Source organism: Solanum verrucosum, unplaced genomic scaffold, assembly GCF_900185275.1.
Source record: "Solanum verrucosum unplaced genomic scaffold, falcon-dt-bn FXZP01000261.1, whole genome shotgun sequence".
In the NCBI taxonomy this organism is placed as follows: Eukaryota; Viridiplantae; Streptophyta; class Magnoliopsida; order Solanales; family Solanaceae; genus Solanum; species Solanum verrucosum.
Genome location: NW_026019969.1, coordinates 6,574,810 through 6,595,068, shown reverse-complemented (window position 1 = coordinate 6,595,068; position 20,259 = coordinate 6,574,810). Strand labels below are relative to the sequence as shown.

Below are 20,259 nucleotides of genomic sequence, written 5' to 3'. Positions count from 1 at the left end.
AGAATGGACAGCATTCACATGCCCAGAGGGACATTTTGAATGGTTAGCTATGCCATTTGGATTAAAAACTGCCCCTCCAATATTTCAAAGAAAAATAGACACGATATTTGGTGACTATAAAAGGTTTGTATTAGTATATGTGGATGATATCTTAATATTTAGCAAAGATATTAAAGAACATTTAGGACATCTACAGACAGTGTTCAGATTGTTTGTTAAGAATGGAATAATAGTAAGTAAAAAGAAAATGAAATTGTGTAAGAACCATATAAATTTTCTAGGAGTAACGTTAGGAGAAGGTAAAATTAAATTACAACCACATATAGCAACGAAAGTATTAGATATGCCGGATAAATTAGACAATACAAAAGATTTACAAAAATTTTTAGGACTAGTAAATTACGCTAGGAATTTTATTAAAGATTTAGGAAAAATAGCAGGACCCCTATACTCAAAAACAGGTAGTAAAGGGCAAAAACATTTTAATATAGAAGACATTAAATTAGTCCAACAAATAAAAGAAAAAGTTAAAAATATTCCAGAATTAAGTATACCACTAGAAACTGATTATTTAATAATTGAAACCGATGGTAGTTTCCAAGGGTGGGGAGCCGTGTTAAAAGCTAGACCCAATAAATACAGCGACAAAATAGACGAAAAAATTTGTGTTTATCAAAGTGGAAAATATAAAGAAAAAGGAAATATGAGCAGTATAGATGCCGAAGTTTTAGTAATAATATATGGTCTTAATAGTTTTAAGTTATATATTTTAAATAAAAATGAGATATTAGTATGAACTGACTGTGAAGCCATAGTTAAATTTCATCAAAAAATAAATCAAAAAGCTAGTAGCAAGAGAAGATGGCTAAATTTTATGGATACTATATCTATATATCCAAATGTTATTTTTGAATATATAAAAGGAAAAGATAATAGTCTAGCGGATCAGTTAAGTAGATTAAATATTAAAATAACTTAAGTATACTTTTGTTTTCAGCATGAGACCAACCAGTTCAATAGACAAAGGCAAAGGAGTAGCCTCAACATCAGACACATACGCTCAGACTGTATTAGGTAACATGAAATTTAGACCTCAGACACCATCAATAGATATGATGGATCGTATTTACTTCGGTAAGCATAATTTAATATGTTACCCGAATTCAAATTTATCTTTTAGACAATTGCCAGAATGTGTGTTAGACAAACCTAAGAAATGCTTAGTAGACAATTTATGGATGACATATAATAAAAAAGACAATAAATATTTTATAGCTTCATTATATGCTTTATGTCAATACTTTACAGACAAAAGTAGAGAGAATAAATTTAAATATTATGTGGTAATACATGGTAAGACTAATAGTATTTTTCAAACATGGATAGAAGTAGTAGAGTCTATAAACGGAGTTAAAACTCCTCTTTTTAAAGGTTTTAATGATTTTACTGAAGCACTAGATTATGCAAGAGGGATACTTGGTCCAAATTACTATATCTCTCCAGCCCTCAGACAAAATCCCCAAAAGACCCCTCAATACAATATCCAAAAAGACACAGACAAAATAATCTTTTGTGACCATTGTTCTTCAATGACCGAGGCCTTCAAAAGATTAAATGCAAAGGTGGAAGCATTACTCTAAGAAAACACTAAACTAATGGAGCAGATAAAATCACTCAAAGGTAAAGATTCCATTCAGAAGATTGACACCAGTACACAGACCTCAGAAAAGAGTTTTCCATCTCTTGAAAAAATGGATGAGCAGGGTGTGCATTCCCCAACGAATGCAAAAAGATCCACTGTATCGGATAAAAAAGATACAGCTAGTCCGGTTCAAACGGTAACCGGTAAAGACACATCAAACCCGTTTATGGCTGTCACTTTGCCAAAAAGTGAAGGTGAAGGTTCTTCATCCAGACGAAGGTTACCCAGATCATTTACTCAGATAGAGACAACAACAAAAAAGACTATGCTCCATAAAAAGAAAAAGCATGATAAAATAAAGAGCATAATAAAAAAAACTTTAGAACAGTTTTTTCAACAGGGACAAGATAAACATGTAATTGCTACTCTACAAAATCTAGATCCAAGTGGAGACAGACTAGTACCAGATACAGAACGAGATAGAACTAATATCGGTTCAAGAAGGGATGCTAACATAACCAGATCCAACAGCTCAAGAGAAGAAGACTATAGAGAACATTCGTATTATGAAGATGCTCAAGATCCCAATGCAGATGATGATTCAGGAATAAGTTTTGATTCCGTAGCTCTGCACAACCTGGATACTTGAAGACAAACTAAAGAAGGGGAAGAACAAGACAATAAATTAAAGTAGGAATAAAAGTGTGCCATGTGGGTATGCCCACGTTTGTCTTGTGAGTGCTTACTTTATCACTATCCTCCAAAGAGGAAAAAACTGATAAGCACGCGTCTGTCTTATTTTCTGTGTAAAAGTCTTGTAAAGCAAAAATAATGCATGTGCGATGGGGCCCAAATGTGTACCCGGCATGAATTATTTGAGCTAATCTTGTAAAAGTATCGGCCAATTTTAGGCCGTTACTTTTTATTCCATTATTTTAGTGCGTCGGCCACGTTTGGCCATTAGGTTTCTTCCACGTTTTATGTTTAGTGCGTCGGCCATGTTTGGCCATTAGGTTTCTTCCACGTTTTATGTTAAGTCCCCCTCAACCTCTATATAAAGACACTTCTCCACACTTAAGAAAAACAAGAAAGAAAAACCAGAAAAAGACACAACATATTCCCCTTCCCAATGTTCAGAAAAACCATCTCCACAACTACCTCCAAACACTCCTAAAAATTCCTCTTAATATCTAGCCTGTAAAAAAGTTTATTTTAAGCGTGTAAGTGTAAGTCGGGGTTCCCGAAAGGGAAACCTCTCTCCGTCTAAGTCATGTAAGTCTCTTTCCTGTAATTTTCCCTAAAAATATATGTAAAGTATGTTTGTATGTAAATGTGTTTGTAGTATAAAACTACCCTTAGTATATGGTTAGACTTTTAACTTCTTAATAACAACGATGGATTAACCTGTAAATTCCTAGGATATTTCTAAGGCCTTAACAAGTCCGCCTAAATCACAGGACATATTGTTGGCTTTCTCCGGGGTGGGGTTTGTTATACCCCATTTTAACTCGAGGTCAAAACGTGTACAACGTATTGGTGATTTCCAAATTAATTATCTTAAGAAGTCGCCACCTAATTATTTTAAGGTAAATTAGGATACCTAAATTATTAACTAAGTAATACTAAAATTGACTTCAATTAAGGTCTACTAACTTATGTGATTCTAGGTAAGAGTTCTAATTGATCCTAAAGGGAAGGGGTAAAGCATCCTTTAAGATTTGTTTTAAAACTATTAACCGGCCAAACTTAGGTTAATTAGAGAAAAAATAAAATAACCATTAAAAGCTAAGAAAAACTAGTATTAATTAAATCATGGCAAAGTAACCTAAAAAAGATTAAAGTATAAAAACCTTAAAATATACTAACTTCATATAGAAAGATCTAAAAGAATGAAATGAAACAACCATTAATTTAAACTTGATTTTTTAGCGAGAAAAAAGGAGTTTGAATGAAATATGCACAATTTGTTATCTTCAAAATAGTTGGCCAAGTCAAATGCTTTTTTGTTTAAGAAAGAAAATCTTTTTTATGAAATTGAATTAACAAGGAAATCTTGAAGCTAAAGATAATGAAATATATTTTGCCTTGATAAAAAAAATAAAAGTTTTATCCAATTGAAAGCCTTTTATCTTCAAATTCGCCTACTCATAATTCCCAAAAAGAGTTGTGTTTTAAAACTCTAGACATATCAACATTTTATAAAGTTAACATTTTAAAAATATAAACAAAGACATACAAATCGGCCCTTTTTAAATTCTCAAAATAAATCACTTTAGAGTTCAAATACTTACTCTTTTGTTCTTAATTTTAACAAAGGATTGTGGAAAGTGTTAGAAAAGTTGTGTTTAAGACCTTAGTTTATGAAAAAGTACAGCAACATACATATTCATTAAAAAAGGGTCCAACTTCTTTGCAAAACAAAACTTTCTCAAACTAACAAGCGAGTTAAGCAACAAAAGAACTTAATTTATAGGTCATTGTTCTAAGCCAAATTAATATGTTAAACCCAATATCTAGAGGAGGGGAAGGTGAGCTACTAGGTTTGCTTAAGTTCTTAGTTAATTAGTTTGCATAAGTTCAAATATAAATTGAAACGAAATATAAATATAGGTGCCAAAAGAAGTGTAAAATGTTAGTCAAAGATAACAACATATATGTATGCATAAAAAATATAAAGCTTTGAGATAAGGAGGAAATGCGGGATTTTCTTTTGGAATGAGTGAATCATTCTAGACACGAGCTAAATGCAAGATAGGTCGCTTCTCTAATTTGGATAGAGGTGGAGTCATATTGCAACTCCATATGCACCCCCGAGTGTACATGTAAATAAAAAGAAAGTAAAGAGGAGATTAGTGAGACGATTCGACTTTAAACGATAGTGAAAATCAAATGTAGAACTAAGCAAAATTATACAATGTATATATTATTACAAACACAAGATATGCAAGCATCAAATAAAATACTCATTAGCTATTGAAGACTTCTGAACCAATTAAAAAAAATAGCTGAATCATAAAATATATATATTGAACATAAGCTAAACCTCAAATTCTTCATATTCAACTAGGAAGAAACAATTCATAGCCTTCATAATATCAAACAGGCTTCCATGCATATCTCTAATAGAATATAAAAGAATAAAAATTTACACTCATATAACGTGAACAATGAGGCTACAACCATGGCTCTTTTGATATTGATTTCTTTATACATAGCCAACACATAATATTTTTTTAAAAAAAATAAAAATAAAAGAAGAAATGAAACAAAAAACGGTTATCCACTAACAGAGAGTTAAAAGAAGGCTTAAGCTCAAGTTTTACATATAGTTACATGAGGGAAATCATATGCAGTGTGAGATAATGATATGCTAACACTTATCACTTAATTTCTAATTATGCCAAAATAGAAGCTATACCCTTTAGATATATTTTTACATAACAATATAGGAGCTGTAATTTTATAATACAAAGACACCAAACGAAAAATTAACTAATAACCAAAACTGATTTCATGTGAAACTAAAACGGAACCATTCTTTCATTCACAACATCTAAAACATATAACATTTGAATGTCGAATAAGAAGGGTCTAGCAACTGACAACTTTGAAACCAACTAGAAATAGATTAAAACAATAACATCTTTCTCAAGCTTAAGATAAACTAAAAAAAAAGCAAAAAAAAAGAAGAAAAGTTGTAAAACCTGAAACAAAACAAAACAAACTGATTTCCACATTATAAACTCAACCTAAATAAGAACAAGTCCAAATCTGTACATGTCTCAAAAAATACAAAATACTCTCCATATAACTTTGATCACAGCCAACTTAAGCAAGAATCACTCTGGGCATATAGATTTCTTAGAATGTATATTTAATCACGATGATAAAACAGAGATAAAAAAGGGAGTATTACCTGTTGCAGGGCAGTGAACAAGGTGCTTCGATCACAGGTCTACACTCGAACAAAGACGAGCTTGAACACACTCAAAACAAGAAATCCGATAGAGAGCGGAAAGATGAAATGTATTAGAACAAATATTAATACTTATGAGAGTATCAGCCGCCCCAAAATTCTTCCCGAATGCGAGTATTTATAGGCGATTTAGAACTAGGGTTGTGTTTTGGGCGGGATTTTTGATTTTTGAATCTTTTCATTATTTTGAATCCGAACGTTGACAAATATTGGACGACTTTCTGATCCTTCACGTCATTTGGATGAAGGACCAAGACTTGCTTCAAATGATACTTGAAATGGAAGAGCTTTAACTATGCTTTTGCTACGGGTATTCTACAATCATGAAAAAGGAAAGAGGAGATGGAGACGTATCTGGTGAAGCATTCTTTGCACGGGAATGGTGCAACCAACGTCTGTCAAATGGTGAAAGTACTCAAATGTTTGCTGGAAGAGGAAAGAGTGACCAGCTGCGCAGCACCAAAGGAAAACCCTAGCTTCTAATCGTATTGGGTTTATTTGGGAGTTGGGGTTTGGGCTGCTGAAATTGGGCGAAAATGGGCCATTCAAAGGCTAGATTTCGAACCGAATTTTAAAAGAAAGTGGGCTGATTACTTGGTGTGAATATATTGGGCTTTTTTCTTTCTTCTTTTGAATTGTTTTGGACTTCTAACTTAATAACCAATACTTAAAATGTTATAAGATGACAACTAATAATTTACGTGAATAAAAAACATCAATATTACGATTTTACGCTAATATAAATTACAAATGCAAAATATTGATGTGAAATATAATGACGACAAACAACTTTTAAAGAAAAGGTGAAAAAGTGATAATGGTAATTTCGATAATAAATATATAATTTTAGTAGATAAATAAATATAGTAGTAAAATAGTTGTGAAAAATGATAATTTGATACGTTATTAAATTAGAAGCTCGAAACAATGAGATAGAAGAAAGAAGGGTCAAAATTGGGTGTCAACAGGGTTAATGAAGAAGTTGTTAAGAATACAAGTTAAAATTAAGAGATGAACGGGGTAGAAACTTAAAAAAAAAGAAGGAAAAACAGGATATATATGAGATAAACATGACTAGACACGAGTGAGAGGGAGTACTGAGTAGGATTTACAAAAATCTGAATTTCTTTTATTCTACAAAAATCTGAATTTCTGTTATTCTACTGTTCTGCTGTATTAGTTATATATATATATATATATATATATATCATGAGAAGAAGTTATTTGATATTCTTTAATCCTCAGTGAGATTTGCATCAAAATTTCCCATAATACTATTCTTCATACACTTAATTGACTAGTATCGAGTATATAATTAATTCATATAAAACGAGAGTATGGTATATATCTCCTATAATTTCACCATTCTCGTTTGAATTTTCAAGTTTGACATGAACTATAGATACTAATAAAATAAGTTCTATTATGACTCAATTATTTTGCAATAGCTATAATCTTTTGCTATAACATTTACAAATTTCTCTAGGGCAGCAAAGGCACACAAACAAAGTCACAACAAAAGAAAAAAATAGCTATTAAAAAAATGAAAATAAAGAGAGAGATATTCTCTCAGGCAAGAGCGGAGCTAGTAAGGGTCCAAGGATTTATCCGATTTTTTCCCACAAAAAGTTACATTATGTTTACATTTTCATAGTTTTAAAATTTCTTAATAAAAATTCTGACTTAGCAATATAGAAAATAGTACTAGTACTTATAAGAAAGGAATCATTGTCATCTGTAGAGGCAGAACCAGGATTAAGAGTTTGAGAGTTCAAAAAGAGAGGCTAGTTCAGATTAAGGGGGGTTCGAACACAACTCTAGCATTTCACAGTCACTTCTCTGCCACTGAATCGGGTTCACAAGTTAATATACATATACATTTATTTAATTTTCTAGTAAAAATATAGGGTCTGCGGAAAAGTTATCAGGTTCGTCCAAAACCACGAACCTCCACTTAGCTCCGCCTCCGGTCATCTGTAAAATTGAATTGTCAATAAAATAATACTTTATACTACCATACAATTATAATTATTTGTATTAATCTAGACATGATTAAAGAGAGAGATATTTGTAGGCGTGTTTGTTGGGTTCTAAAGGTGATTAGGGCGTCATGCGGAAGCTTACAATTGCAAATAATATGATTGATAAATCATATGACAAAAACTTATACTAAAAACTAATATTATTTTATGAAAACTAATATAAAGAAAAAATATTAAAACTGTTGAGAGATTAAATATCCCCAAAAACAGAACTCTCTAGTTGACTACGTTGTGGATGCTATTGTTATTGTGTTAGAAGAAACAAACTTATATTTATAAAGTCCTAAAACCTTTTCTTACTAGAAAAGGACTAGTTACTCCAAAATCTTTTCTTAAAAGGAAAAAATAAACCAAATATGAAAGAATATTATAATTTCCTTTCAAGAAAAGTAAAACATTTATGGTAATGTTTTGTCTTTTCTTTAAGGAAAAATAAATCTTAAATTATGGTAAGAAAATTAGGGCAAAACCCTAATAGTATTTGACGATAATTAGTGTCCGTTTGGCCATGCGATATGGAATTATGATATGGTATCATGATATGGGATCATGATATGAAATCATAAGATGAAATTGAAGTTTTGTTTGAACATGCGATATGAAATTTTTGTGTTGTATATTTTCTTATAAACATAAGAATCTCATAAGTTGTAAAACTATTAAAATAGCCTCAATTGTTTATTCAATCTTATCAAATAAACAAAAAATTATAAAATCGCATAATAACGTATTACAAAGCTATTTGTTCTCCATTTAAGTAATTGTTTCATCTAACTTTAATTTAATAAAAAAATTGAACATAAATTGTAGTGTACTAGTCTTTAATATAATCCTCCCGCATAGTACGGACAATTTCCTCACGTTGAACTTGCATTTCTCTATCATGTGATCGAGAAGACGAACCAACATTGTTACTTTAAGCCATTTGTTGGTCAATATCATCCGCAACTATATCTTCATGCTCATATACCATAAATATTTCATCAGTACTTTGGTATTCTCACAAATAATTATGTAACACTGCACAAGCTATAACAATTTTCACTTGTGTATCAATATCATAATGGTTCATGCCTTGTTTCAGTATTCTAAATCTATTTTTCCAAGCTCCAAAAGTTCGTTCAATCACATTGCGCAAAGATGAATGCCTATAATTAAACAGTTCTTTGACATTTTGAGGCTCTCTTTTACTTTTCGTCTGACTTGTTCGATATGTTCAACTGCTTCAACGTAAAAAAATAACATCCTCAATGTCGCTATGAGACTCGCTAGCACTTGATATGCTCATATCTTTCAACTACTTTTACAAATAACCTATAAAGTAGGAAAAAAAAACATACATTAGTGAGTAAATATTACCTTAGAAGTTAAATACACTAAGATAAAGATTAATAAACATCACTGACTTCCAACTATTTACAAGAAAAATCAATAGTTAAATATTATAGAATAATGAGATTTTAAAAAGTTACCATTTTTTAACTACCGAACCTAACCTAACCATTGGCTTCCACAAGTTTGAGTCAAAAGTGACTATATGTTGGTGAGAATAATAAATTTTACGTCAGTGAGAATAATAAATTTTAAAAAGTAATGATGTGTTTATAAATTTTATTTATATATGAAACAAATGGTTAGTAGATATAAATGTGGGGTTGTTTTAACAAAATATAAACTCGTGGATCAATTTTTGTATTAAAATATCTCAAATTATGATATGGAATTCCCATATAATTCCATGTCATGGTTTTTGGAGAATACAGTATCACATCTCATGATATGGAATCACGAGATGGAATCAGCGTAAAATTGCATGTCCAAATGCTGATTCCATCTCACGATATCATATCGTGATATGATAGCGCATGACCAAACCCCTACTTAAAGTACTATATACTGATTCCACTAATAAATTTTGTCAATTAAATGCAATTGGAGAGTTGATGTTATGATCTTATTGGTAAGATTAGCCCTTAATTCCTTTTCTAGATAACACAAACCACATGCTCAATCATCACTTCCTTTTGCTTTATTAACAATTAATTAAGCCTTTGAAGTAAGAGCTTATACTTACAAATTAATGGACATATTAGATTAAAGAATCCCTTGGCCGGTTAGATGTCTTTTATTGTTTGTAATAAATATATCTAATTTTCTTAATTAAATTGAGCTTATTATCTGTTTGCCTTCTGGATTCAAAATTATATAGTTGGCAAACATTGATTAAATGATTTCTTTATCTTAAAACTTACCTAATTTTCGCCAACCAAACTGCAAACAATACATAGAATATTAATTATGATTAAGTGCTAAAAAATTATATACAAATTACATCAATACATGTCATACATTAACTAATTTAGTTTAAATATCGAGTATAGATAGATTTTACTTTAATATTGGAGTAATTTTCCTAGATAGTCACTCATGTTTGAGAAATTACCTAATAATATCACTTTTGTTTGTTTTAGTAGTATAATATCACCCAACTTTACATATTTTCCTCAAAATATACTTTGACACAAAAAAATAATTTCTCTCTCCTAATGAATGTCATGTCATATTATTCCCTTTTTACTAATAATTAAAATCAATCCATATGATATACTCGGTTAAAAAAATAATTACATAACACAAAACAAACATTTTAAAATAAACTCATATTTATTTTTTGTTATTATGATTAACACTAATTATTTATTCTAAATTATTTTTCAAATCATTCATTCTTTAAGTTCTAATAGAATGTGCAAGGTGAACATTAAAAATAAATAAAAGTGAACGAAAAAAAAAGGAAAAAAAAAGGTTTGTTAGAGAACAATTTTCAAGTACTCATAAAAAATCAAAAGTATTATATCAACTAACTCATTTTACATATTTTTTTCAGCAACTATTCCTTCTGTCCATTTTTATTTATTCATTACATTATAAATAGTTATTCATCTGTTATTTGTTTTTTTAGAAAATAAAGTGAGAATTTATTGCTTAATTCCTAATTCACTGTTATTATTAATTATCGTCATTTGCCAATGCATTTTTAAAATATAAAATTTACTATTTTCAAAAATTGATATAGTAAACTTATCTTTATTATTCCTTAAGAGATATATCAAATTAATACTGAACAGGTAAAGATATAAAGATGGACGGAAGGAGTAGAAACTAAATTTTCAAGTTTTTTTTTAAAAATATTATTAAAAAAAGAATAATATGATATGACATTCCATTAAAAGTGTGCACTTTGCATATATTTTAAGAAATTAATGAATGAATGAATTGAGAAATGATTTTAGAAAAATAATTAACGTTAAATGTAATAATAGAATAAAAAATGTCTAACTCTTAATATGCTAAAGTAAAAAATTAAAAATGATAAATAATCAAGAATTATTTTTTTAATGAGTATCCAGGAAAAGGTGTGTACCCACAAATCCAAAAATAGTCCTAATCGTCTTGAAAAGAAAAAAATAATATTTATCTTTTAGATGTGGACAGAAGGTTGAATTTCTACTAATATGATGCCATTTTTCATCCATTTCCAACCAAGTAAAAATGACACATTATATAGATCTACCATATTTTTTCTTCTGAAATTTCATGGTAGAATATTTAGCTAAAATTTTAGTAACTTTTGGTCAACCAGAATATTGGGACAAAATTAGTGACTAAATGGGGGAATTATTTTTGAGATATCTTTATGATTGACACGATGTATTTCAATTTTCAAAATATATTTTAAGATTTTAAATTGAATTCATATTAACTTTAGAACAAATTAAGTACGAAGAAGTCAATGTTCCTTGAACCATTATACAATTTCATAATCTTTTATCGAGTAATGATGGAAAATAAGGAAAAGTTTTCTAAATATTTTAAAGAGCTCTAGAAAAATTGCTAAGACAACAAACAAGTGTAAAACAAAACAATATACTGATTGAGCATATTATATGTAATGATCCATTCATGATGAATAGAAGGATAAAAAGTCATTTCATTTCGACAAAAAATCTGCACCCAAGTTTCATAAATTTTGATTCGCTATTCCGATCATGATTTTCCTACCCCAGAGGAAAAGGTACTTCCCATTTGGGCCACTTGTGGGCGAGGATGGATTCAAAGCCTCGACATAGTAGTTCATAGTCACGTGCTTTAATCCTCTAAGATACAGGCCTCACCCCGTCTTAAATGGATATGTTTTTCTGATTGTAACCTAAAAAGGACATCTTTGCTCTCCCTAACCATTTCGGGTTAAGAAGTAGATGTGAAAGCGCTTTTATCTCTATAAGTCTATAAGAAGGATGCGTTTCGAAGTATGAATGGGATAGAAGGGATATCACAATTTTTCGCTCGTGTGTTGAATCAAATAATTCAATCAAGCACTCTGATCTTATTTTCGTTATCAAATATTTGAAACAAAACCAATAATGCGTGTGGGGCGGACAAAAAAAAACCTAATTTATTATCAATTTTTTTAATCTAGTTAGGAAATATAATTAGTAAAGGTTGCAGAAAATCCCAAAAAGTCAAAACAACAATGAAAACGTTATTCTTTTATTCCATTTTGCTAAAAATATTAGAACAAAATCATTAACTGTATTTTTCAAAAAATACAACTTGACCTAATGAATTTACATATTAAGAACAATTTTTCTTCAAAAAAAATCCTTTATTAGCTGTTTATGTAGACATTTTACATCATCAAATTGCGCTTTCTTTCTTTCTTTTAATAAAAAATATTTGTATTTTGTATTATAACAAAAAAACGAAATGTCAGAATCGGAGCCTTTGCCCGAAATCAACCTTTTTTCTCCCCGCGTTTCCTTTCTCTTTCTCTCTCTAGATTTTTCCTCTTCCCCCAATCAAATCACTTTCTCTCACTAGGGTTTCGTTTTCAACATTCGGATCCAGCTCATAACTCAACCAAATCCATTTGCTTTTTCATACTTCAATGCTTACCATTTTTCTGTATATTTTCTCCGATTAATCTGTAAATCTCTCTAGGGTTTCCAATTTTTTTGTGATGTGATTTTTGTAGTGCATTATTGTGTTTAGGTGATTTATCTGTGTTGCATTGTTGTTAAATTGTGAGGAATAGGGTTTACAGATCAGTGTGGATAACGAGTGATTGTGTTTTCTTGTTTTTGGAAATTGGGGAATTAGGATTTGCAGAATGTCGGAACAGGGAGTGAAAGAATGAGTGAGGCGGAGATTACGAGGATGAAGCAAAAGACAACTTCGGTGTCTCTAGGGACACTTATTGGTCGGGAGTTGAGGAATGATAAAGTGGAGCAGCGTACAATAAAGTATGGACAGGCTGCTTTGGCAAAGAAAGGGGAAGATTATTTCTTGATTAAACCTGATTGTCAGAGGATTCCGGGAAATCCGTTGACTTCTTTTTCAGTTTTCGCGGTAATTTAATCATATATGTTGAAATGAATCTGTTAATTGCTTGTGGTATATATACATTGTTGGTTTTCTTGTATGAATTTCGTGAATTTTTCGTTTTTCTTGAATAGATTTTTGATGGGCATAATGGTATATCGGCTGCTATATTCGCTAAAGAGAATCTATTAAACAATGTATTGAGTGCTATCCCTGAAGGAATTAGTAGGGAAGAGTGGCTTCAAGCACTTCGTCGTGCTCTAGTTGCGGGTTTTGTGAAGACTGATTTAGAGTTTCAGCAAAAAGGCATGCTGCAAGATCTCGGGATTTAATATTTGTTTTACTTCAAGGGGTCTATTTCCCTTGTCTTCATTCATTTAGGTGTTCTCAGTACAATTTTGATATTGATGACAGGTGAAACATCTGGGACTACTGTGACTTTTGTTGTGATCGATGGGTGGACAATAACTGTTGCATCAGTCGGAGATTCCAGGTGCATACTGGACACCCAAGGAGGTGTGGTTTCTTTGTTGACTGTTGACCATCGATTAGAAGAGAATGAGGAGGAACGGCTGCGTGTAACTGCAAGTGGTGGTGAAGTAAGAAGACTCAATGTTTTTGGGTGTAATGAGGTATAATCATATCAGAAATTTGAAATTGCATTCTTAATTATTGCCAACAGCTTTGGAAAAGATACCCTGATGTTCCTACTCACTTCGTTTATAGGTTGGACCTCTGCGTTGCTGGCCTGGTGGGTTGTGCCTTTCAAGGTCTATTGGTGATACGGATGTTGGGGAGTTTATCGTTCCAGTACCGCATGTGAAGCAAGTGAAGGTTTGTAACCTTATCACCAAGAGTTCTCCTTTTGTCTTTTAGCGAGTTCCATGTATGAATCTGAATTGGAAATAAATATGTGATTAGATTTCAAACGCTGGTGGGAGGCTTATTATAGCCTCGGATGGTATATGGGATGCTTTATCATCAGATTCGGCAGCACAGTCTTGCAGAGGTTTACCAGCAGAACTTGCGGCAAAGCTGGTTGTGAAGGTGTGAATGATCATAGAATCTCTTTCATTCTAATATTTCTTATCTGAGGTTTTCTCTAACTATGAGCGGTTTTACAACTCAGAAAGCTCTAAGTTCACGAGGTCTGAAGGATGATACAACCTGCTTGGTTGTTGATATTATTCCTTATGACCATCCTATCTTGCCTCCAACACCTAGGAAGAAGCAAAATTTGCTCACTTCTTTTCTCTTTGGGAGGAGATCACAAAATGCTAGATCTAATAAGCTTTCTGCGGTTGGTGTTGTGGAAGAATTGTTTGAAGAGGGCTCTGCGATGCTTGCTGAGAGGTACTGTGTTTTTCCAATTTTGGTGTCATTGTTAGTATTTCCACTACACGAGATATGTTCTATTTAATTCCGTCTGTTTTATCCTTGAAAGGGAAGAATTACTTGTCATAGAACAATAGCTACTTATAACTCGTACTTACAAAGCCAAATGAAAAAAATCTCATTACACTCTGTTTTCTTTGTGGAAAGTAAAATGCAGCAGTCTTTGATTGCTGAAAGTGTCGTAGTTGGAGGAACATTCTATGCCTTATCTATTCTTTCAACATCTATTGATTCTACCATATCTTGCTTGTGAGCATTTTAGTTCTTATGGTTATGAGTTTTTTGTTATATGACAAATATAATTTATGCCATGATTTTACTAAAATTTCAGATGGACTACCTGCTTTACCTTCTCTTTGATTTCTTTTCAAATAGTTTCACTAAGGAATTGTGATTGGAAGGTTAATTTAAAGGAATATTATATTAGTAATAGTAGCAGAAAATATTGATTAAGTAGTAGAAAACGTTGTTTTGTCAAGGTAAACCTAAAATTACTGATATTAAACTATTTAAGCTAATTCTAGATATTAAAACTTGTGAGGGATGATAACATTTTGACACTTATCCATGTAGTTGTTTCTTGTCGAATGATTATATCAATAGTAAAAGTTAGTAATACATCAGCACCTTTTACTTTTGTCTATTTTTGCTGTATTGTCGGAAATGCCCGAGAATTTTGTGCAGCTACGCATGATTTGACAAATCCAAGGCATGGTTATGTTATTGGTTTTCTAATCTCACAATCTCTTTTGATCTTGTCTGTTACCTTTGTCAAAAAAAATCCTGTCTTGATCTTGTTGACAATTGACATAATTACTGAATGGCTTCATCCTGGTTATCAAAACTGTACTTAAAATCACAGTACTTCAGAATCATTGATTATAGCGACACACTTCTCTTTGAGCATATACTGGAGCATCTTGATAGGCAACAACTAATCTATAAGGTCCTTTAGTATTACACTAAGGCACATAGGTTATGCTGTAATGTACAAGGAAAATAACTTTTGTTTTGGGGCATGAGTTAACTGTTACTGTTGAACTGGGATAATTTTAGAATGTCAATGTAGGTAACATGAAATGAAAATCTACAGAGATATGTCGAGGTTGTAGAGAAGACTAACCTTGAACAGAAATTGATTCCAATATCATTGAAAAACCAAAAAAAAAAAAAAAAACACGGAGCAGGTACTTTTCTTTGACAGTGCTAGATATTGATAGGAAGTTTAACCTTAAATTCTACTTTGACGAGAAGATGCTGCGGTCGAGTTGCTTTGGTATGGTTTTGTGCAGATATATAGTAACTTAATTCCGATATATTCTAGTTGGATTACATGCAAGTCTAGGCTTAATTAATGATAAATTTCAGTTGTTTCTGTCTATCAGGCATAGTATTTATTTTAATCAAACTGTTAATGTAACCCGAGAAGATTTTCTTTTGCATTGTGGTTAGTGTTGCTGAAAAGAGATTACAGAAAAAATGGAACATTAACACAAAATTAAAATGCATGTTTACAGCAAACCACATGGATAGTTACAGACATTGCATTGTAACTTTGTTAATTTTGGGTTTATCAGATGTTTGCCTTTTGACATTTTAGCTGCTGACTTTTTCTGATCCTGCAGGCTTGGTAAAGATTTTCCTCTGGATTCTAGCTCTGGGCTGTTTAGATGTGCTGTTTGCCAAGCAGATATGCCTGCAAGTGAGGGCTTATGTGTTAACTCAGGGCCTTTCTTTTCACCTGCATCAAAACCATGGGAAGGGCCATTCCTTTGTGCAACTTGTCGGAGGAAGAAAGATGCCATGGAAGGGAAAAGACCAAGTAGACCTATAATAACTGCTTAATCTGGTAACCTAGTAAGTATATGCTGATATATTTTTTTGCCTGGCGTGGGAACATGCTTGGTTCTCAATCTGCAGTGGTTATATTTCTGTAGAAGTGTGCTAGGTGTTTGTACCGATAGTTGGTAGTAGATGTTTTGACAAATGTTGATTTTATTACTAACAGCTTGAATGTAAGTAAAGGAATGATGCTTGTGAAAATATTGTTTAGTAAAAGTGTCTTCATTTGTGATTCATCAATTTTATTTTATCAACTGGCAAAGTTTTAATCATCTGTTTCCAATTAATTAGACTTGCTGAAATCGTATTTGCTGAGAGGTTTAACTCTTCCTGTGGAATGGGGCACTTAAACGAAAGAGAAATGTTTTTTTTGCACTAAAGCATAGAAGAACATTTCATATTCTCTTCATTTACCATTTATTCTTACTATATCCAACAAGACCTTCAGCTTGAATCAGTGGAGGGTTGGAGGCAGTTGGAATTCGTAAAGGTGAAGATTCTGAGGCTAACATATATATAGTTAGCATAAATTGGACATAACCATCTTGATGTGGCCCAAAAGACTTTGGGCATATATTTGCCCAGATTCATTCCTAATGCTTATGGACTAGTTATTTGGATAGAGGCTGGCCAAGATGTTGGGCCTGGGCCTGGTTCTAAAACATGATTTGAGGTCATTGAGTGAAGTGTAATATGCAAAATTAGTCTGTAAAAATATAATTTGAGGTCATTGAGAAACTTCACATATTTTGATCTATTTAATTTAGAGCGCCCCTATAAAGTTTGGTTGTTTTGGATTAAATGTGTATCTCAAATTGACCAATGACAAGTCTTGTCAAAATATAAAACTTTATAAGATGATTCAACAAATCGATAAATTATAACTTTAAAAGTTTGGGGGTTGAGTTATGACCTGTTTAGCTCATCTTGACTCCGTCCATCTCAATCCAAATAACTTTTGAACATATTAATACTTGTCCATTTATTAATGTCTTATAATGACAAATGTAGGTCAAAAAATTGTTTTAGGTCCCAAGTTCGATCGTTATTAGAATTTTTAGTTCCGCAAAGGCAATAGTCCCAACTCCCATTGATGATTTTTTTTTTTTCCTTTTCTCTAAACATAAATTATGTTTTGAATAATATAGTAGTACTGCTACTATTTTGAAAAGCCACGCAGAGCACATCACTTGGTCAAATGAAAAAATAAAACAGATGCAAAGCACGATTTTCCTCTTACAAACAACCCATCAAGTCTTTCTAAAAACTATCATTTAATTTGACTTTGAAGATTGCAAATATTTCTACAAAGATTTTCTCAGCATTTAACATAAATTATTTCCCTCTAACTGCCAATTATAATCTTAAGAAAATTAATTAATCAAATAATGAACACTTCCCCAGCTTGATTCATAATTTTGTATGATAACATGACTTTATGCTCGATCTATTTTTATAGTTGTTGACCGCAAAATTGAGAGTGAAAAAAATAACAAATAGAAAAAAATGTGCCTAAAATAAGATAGGAAAAACGAAATATTAGAAAAACAAAAGGTATATCAACTCTAAATGACAAAATTGAAAGATATATCAAGACTCTTTTCCCTATTTTCGTTTCATATATTGGAACTTCACATTATTTTGTTCGTGTGCCATTTTGTCAGATTTGGGCAGTTGCAGATTATATAAGGAGATTCAAAAATATTCTAGAATGACGTAGTTGTAATTTGAACATATGAGCTCAAACAATTTTGAACCCCTTTATCATTATACTTGATTTTTTCTTTATGTCAAATAGATTCAATAGTTCAATACATATAACCAAAACAAATTATTTTTGTATCTATTTGTACAACATTGCTTTCCAACTAAGGAGGCTCATTTAAACCCCTTTGACACTACTTAGTTTTTGCAGTACTAGTTATTGATTATAACAGTTTCACGATAGTGAATGGAATAATAATTTATTTCCATTATGATCTTGAACAATCTTTATATTGAACAAACTTTTATCTAGATCTACCCAATGTCATTTTTCATATTACTATATCACAAGAATTATCTTTAGAATTTGTTAATAATCTTAGAATTCTTCATAAATAGTTAATTTTGGCAAAAATAGTAGTCCAACTTTTTTTTTTTTTCTATTTCTCAATAGAACTCTGTGTTTTTGACTTTGATTAAATTTTCAAAGCCACGCAGGGCGACCTTGCCTCTGAAAAATTAAAATAAATAACCCTCTAATTCACCAAAGGTCCTTTTTTTTTTCTTCAATTTTGTCAGCCATGCTCTTTCATTTATTTATTTTACTCCTTAATAAAAAAAAAAAAGAGAAACAAGAAGTCCATATGCAAGAAGTCAAATTAGTTATATTAAGAATGGAAAAATATAAGTTGACTTGAAGGAGCAAATCTTTGAAAGATTTTGTGTTGCAGTCAGATGAATTATGTGCTGATATATAACAATTAATGGAAGTGCCAAATAACCCGGCGGATGTTTCGATACTCTCCATAAGGACCTTCCCTAGTCGTTACCTTAACTTCTTTAATCGTTACATAATGTTATACATTAATAATTTATAGAATAATCCTATAAGAAAGTAGATTACATATTAAAACAATAAAGCTATAATGAAAAGATAGAGTAAATAAATGATTAAATAAAATTATTAGATAATAAGCAAATACAAAATGAGGTAACAACGTGATTATATCAAATCAGTCATCACATAACATGAGACATAACGATATTTAATGATACAATATAATAAAAGTTAAGTAACAATCGATATAAATATTATATTTAAACTAATAACACAATACAATCAGGAGCGACTCAAGCATATTAGTGGCCTAACACAAAAATCAAACGGGCCTTAAACTTAAATTGTTAATAACTTTTATGTAATTTATTTCTTCTAGTTTTGAATTGATAATATAACCATTCTTATTTTAAATTATTTTTCATAAGATATAGTACTCCAAATATGTCAAATTTCTTCTAATAATTCCTTCATTTTTCATGAAAAGTTACTTTCGCTACAAATAGTATTCAATATTTGTTAAAAAATTAAAACTTATAACCTATTATTATTAAAAGGGAAAAAGGTCTGAAAAATATTTTAACTTTGGCCGAAATTGCTGTTACGATACCAAACTTTATGGAGGACCTTTTACCCCTACACTATTTAATAATGTATTTTAAAGGTATATATGTGCCTATGTGGACATCATAAATATTGCATCATTATAAATAGTAAAGTGTCCACATAGACACATAATATACCTTTAAAATACACTATTAAATAGTGCAGGGGTAAAAGGTTCTCCATAAAGTTTGGTATCGTAACAACAATTTCGGTCAAAATTAAAATATTTTTTAGACCCTTTTCTCTTATTAAAAATGAGGCCCCTTAAATTTGGGGGCCTAAGACACATGTCTTTTTTTAAACACTATCGAACCGCCCCCGAATACAATACAATACAATAGATAAGTGTCCCCAAGTAAAGTATAACATAAAAATTGAAGAAAAACAAATAATGACTTTTATAACCAAAGTATTAACATAAAAATTGAAGAAAAACAAATAATGACTTTTATAACCAGAATAGACTATAGTACTTCCTTTATTCTATATTAAGTAAATTATTGGTAAATAACATATTCTCTAAGAAAAATATATTAAGGATATTTTTCATTATTACCCTTTGATTATTTTCAAACTATTATTCTAAAAAATGCCAAATAGTTTAAAACTAAGAGTTAATACAAAAAATACTCCCAACAATTTTTTCTTGAACTTTAAAAAATACACTTATTTAAACTATAATTGAAGACCTCATAAGTCATAATTAACTAATTGGAAGGTATGTAGGAGTAATAGCACAATTTTCGCCTAATAATTAGCACTCCACACCCCCAAAAAGTTGTCCTAATTAGTAATTAGAAGACATCGAATTCTGTAGCGTAACAATCAGATT

The 20,259-nt window shown here is 30.9% G+C and overlaps 2 protein-coding genes across 2 annotated transcripts in view; one reads left to right on the top strand and one right to left on the bottom strand.

Annotated features, from left to right (window-relative positions):
• Positions 1-20,259, bottom strand: part of LOC125815344 (pre-mRNA-splicing factor 38) — a 157,379-nt gene that overhangs the window by 110,059 nt on the left and 27,061 nt on the right. The window lies entirely within an intron of this gene.
• On the top strand, positions 12,429-16,513 carry LOC125815340 (probable protein phosphatase 2C 5). Its single transcript, XM_049494792.1, has 8 exons — positions 12,429-12,647; positions 12,821-13,069; positions 13,177-13,348; positions 13,457-13,674; positions 13,769-13,876; positions 13,964-14,089; positions 14,172-14,395; positions 16,063-16,513. Exons 2-8 carry the CDS (start codon positions 12,854-12,856, stop codon positions 16,280-16,282), a joined length of 1,284 nt encoding a protein of 427 aa, XP_049350749.1. The 5' UTR covers positions 12,429-12,647; positions 12,821-12,853; the 3' UTR covers positions 16,283-16,513.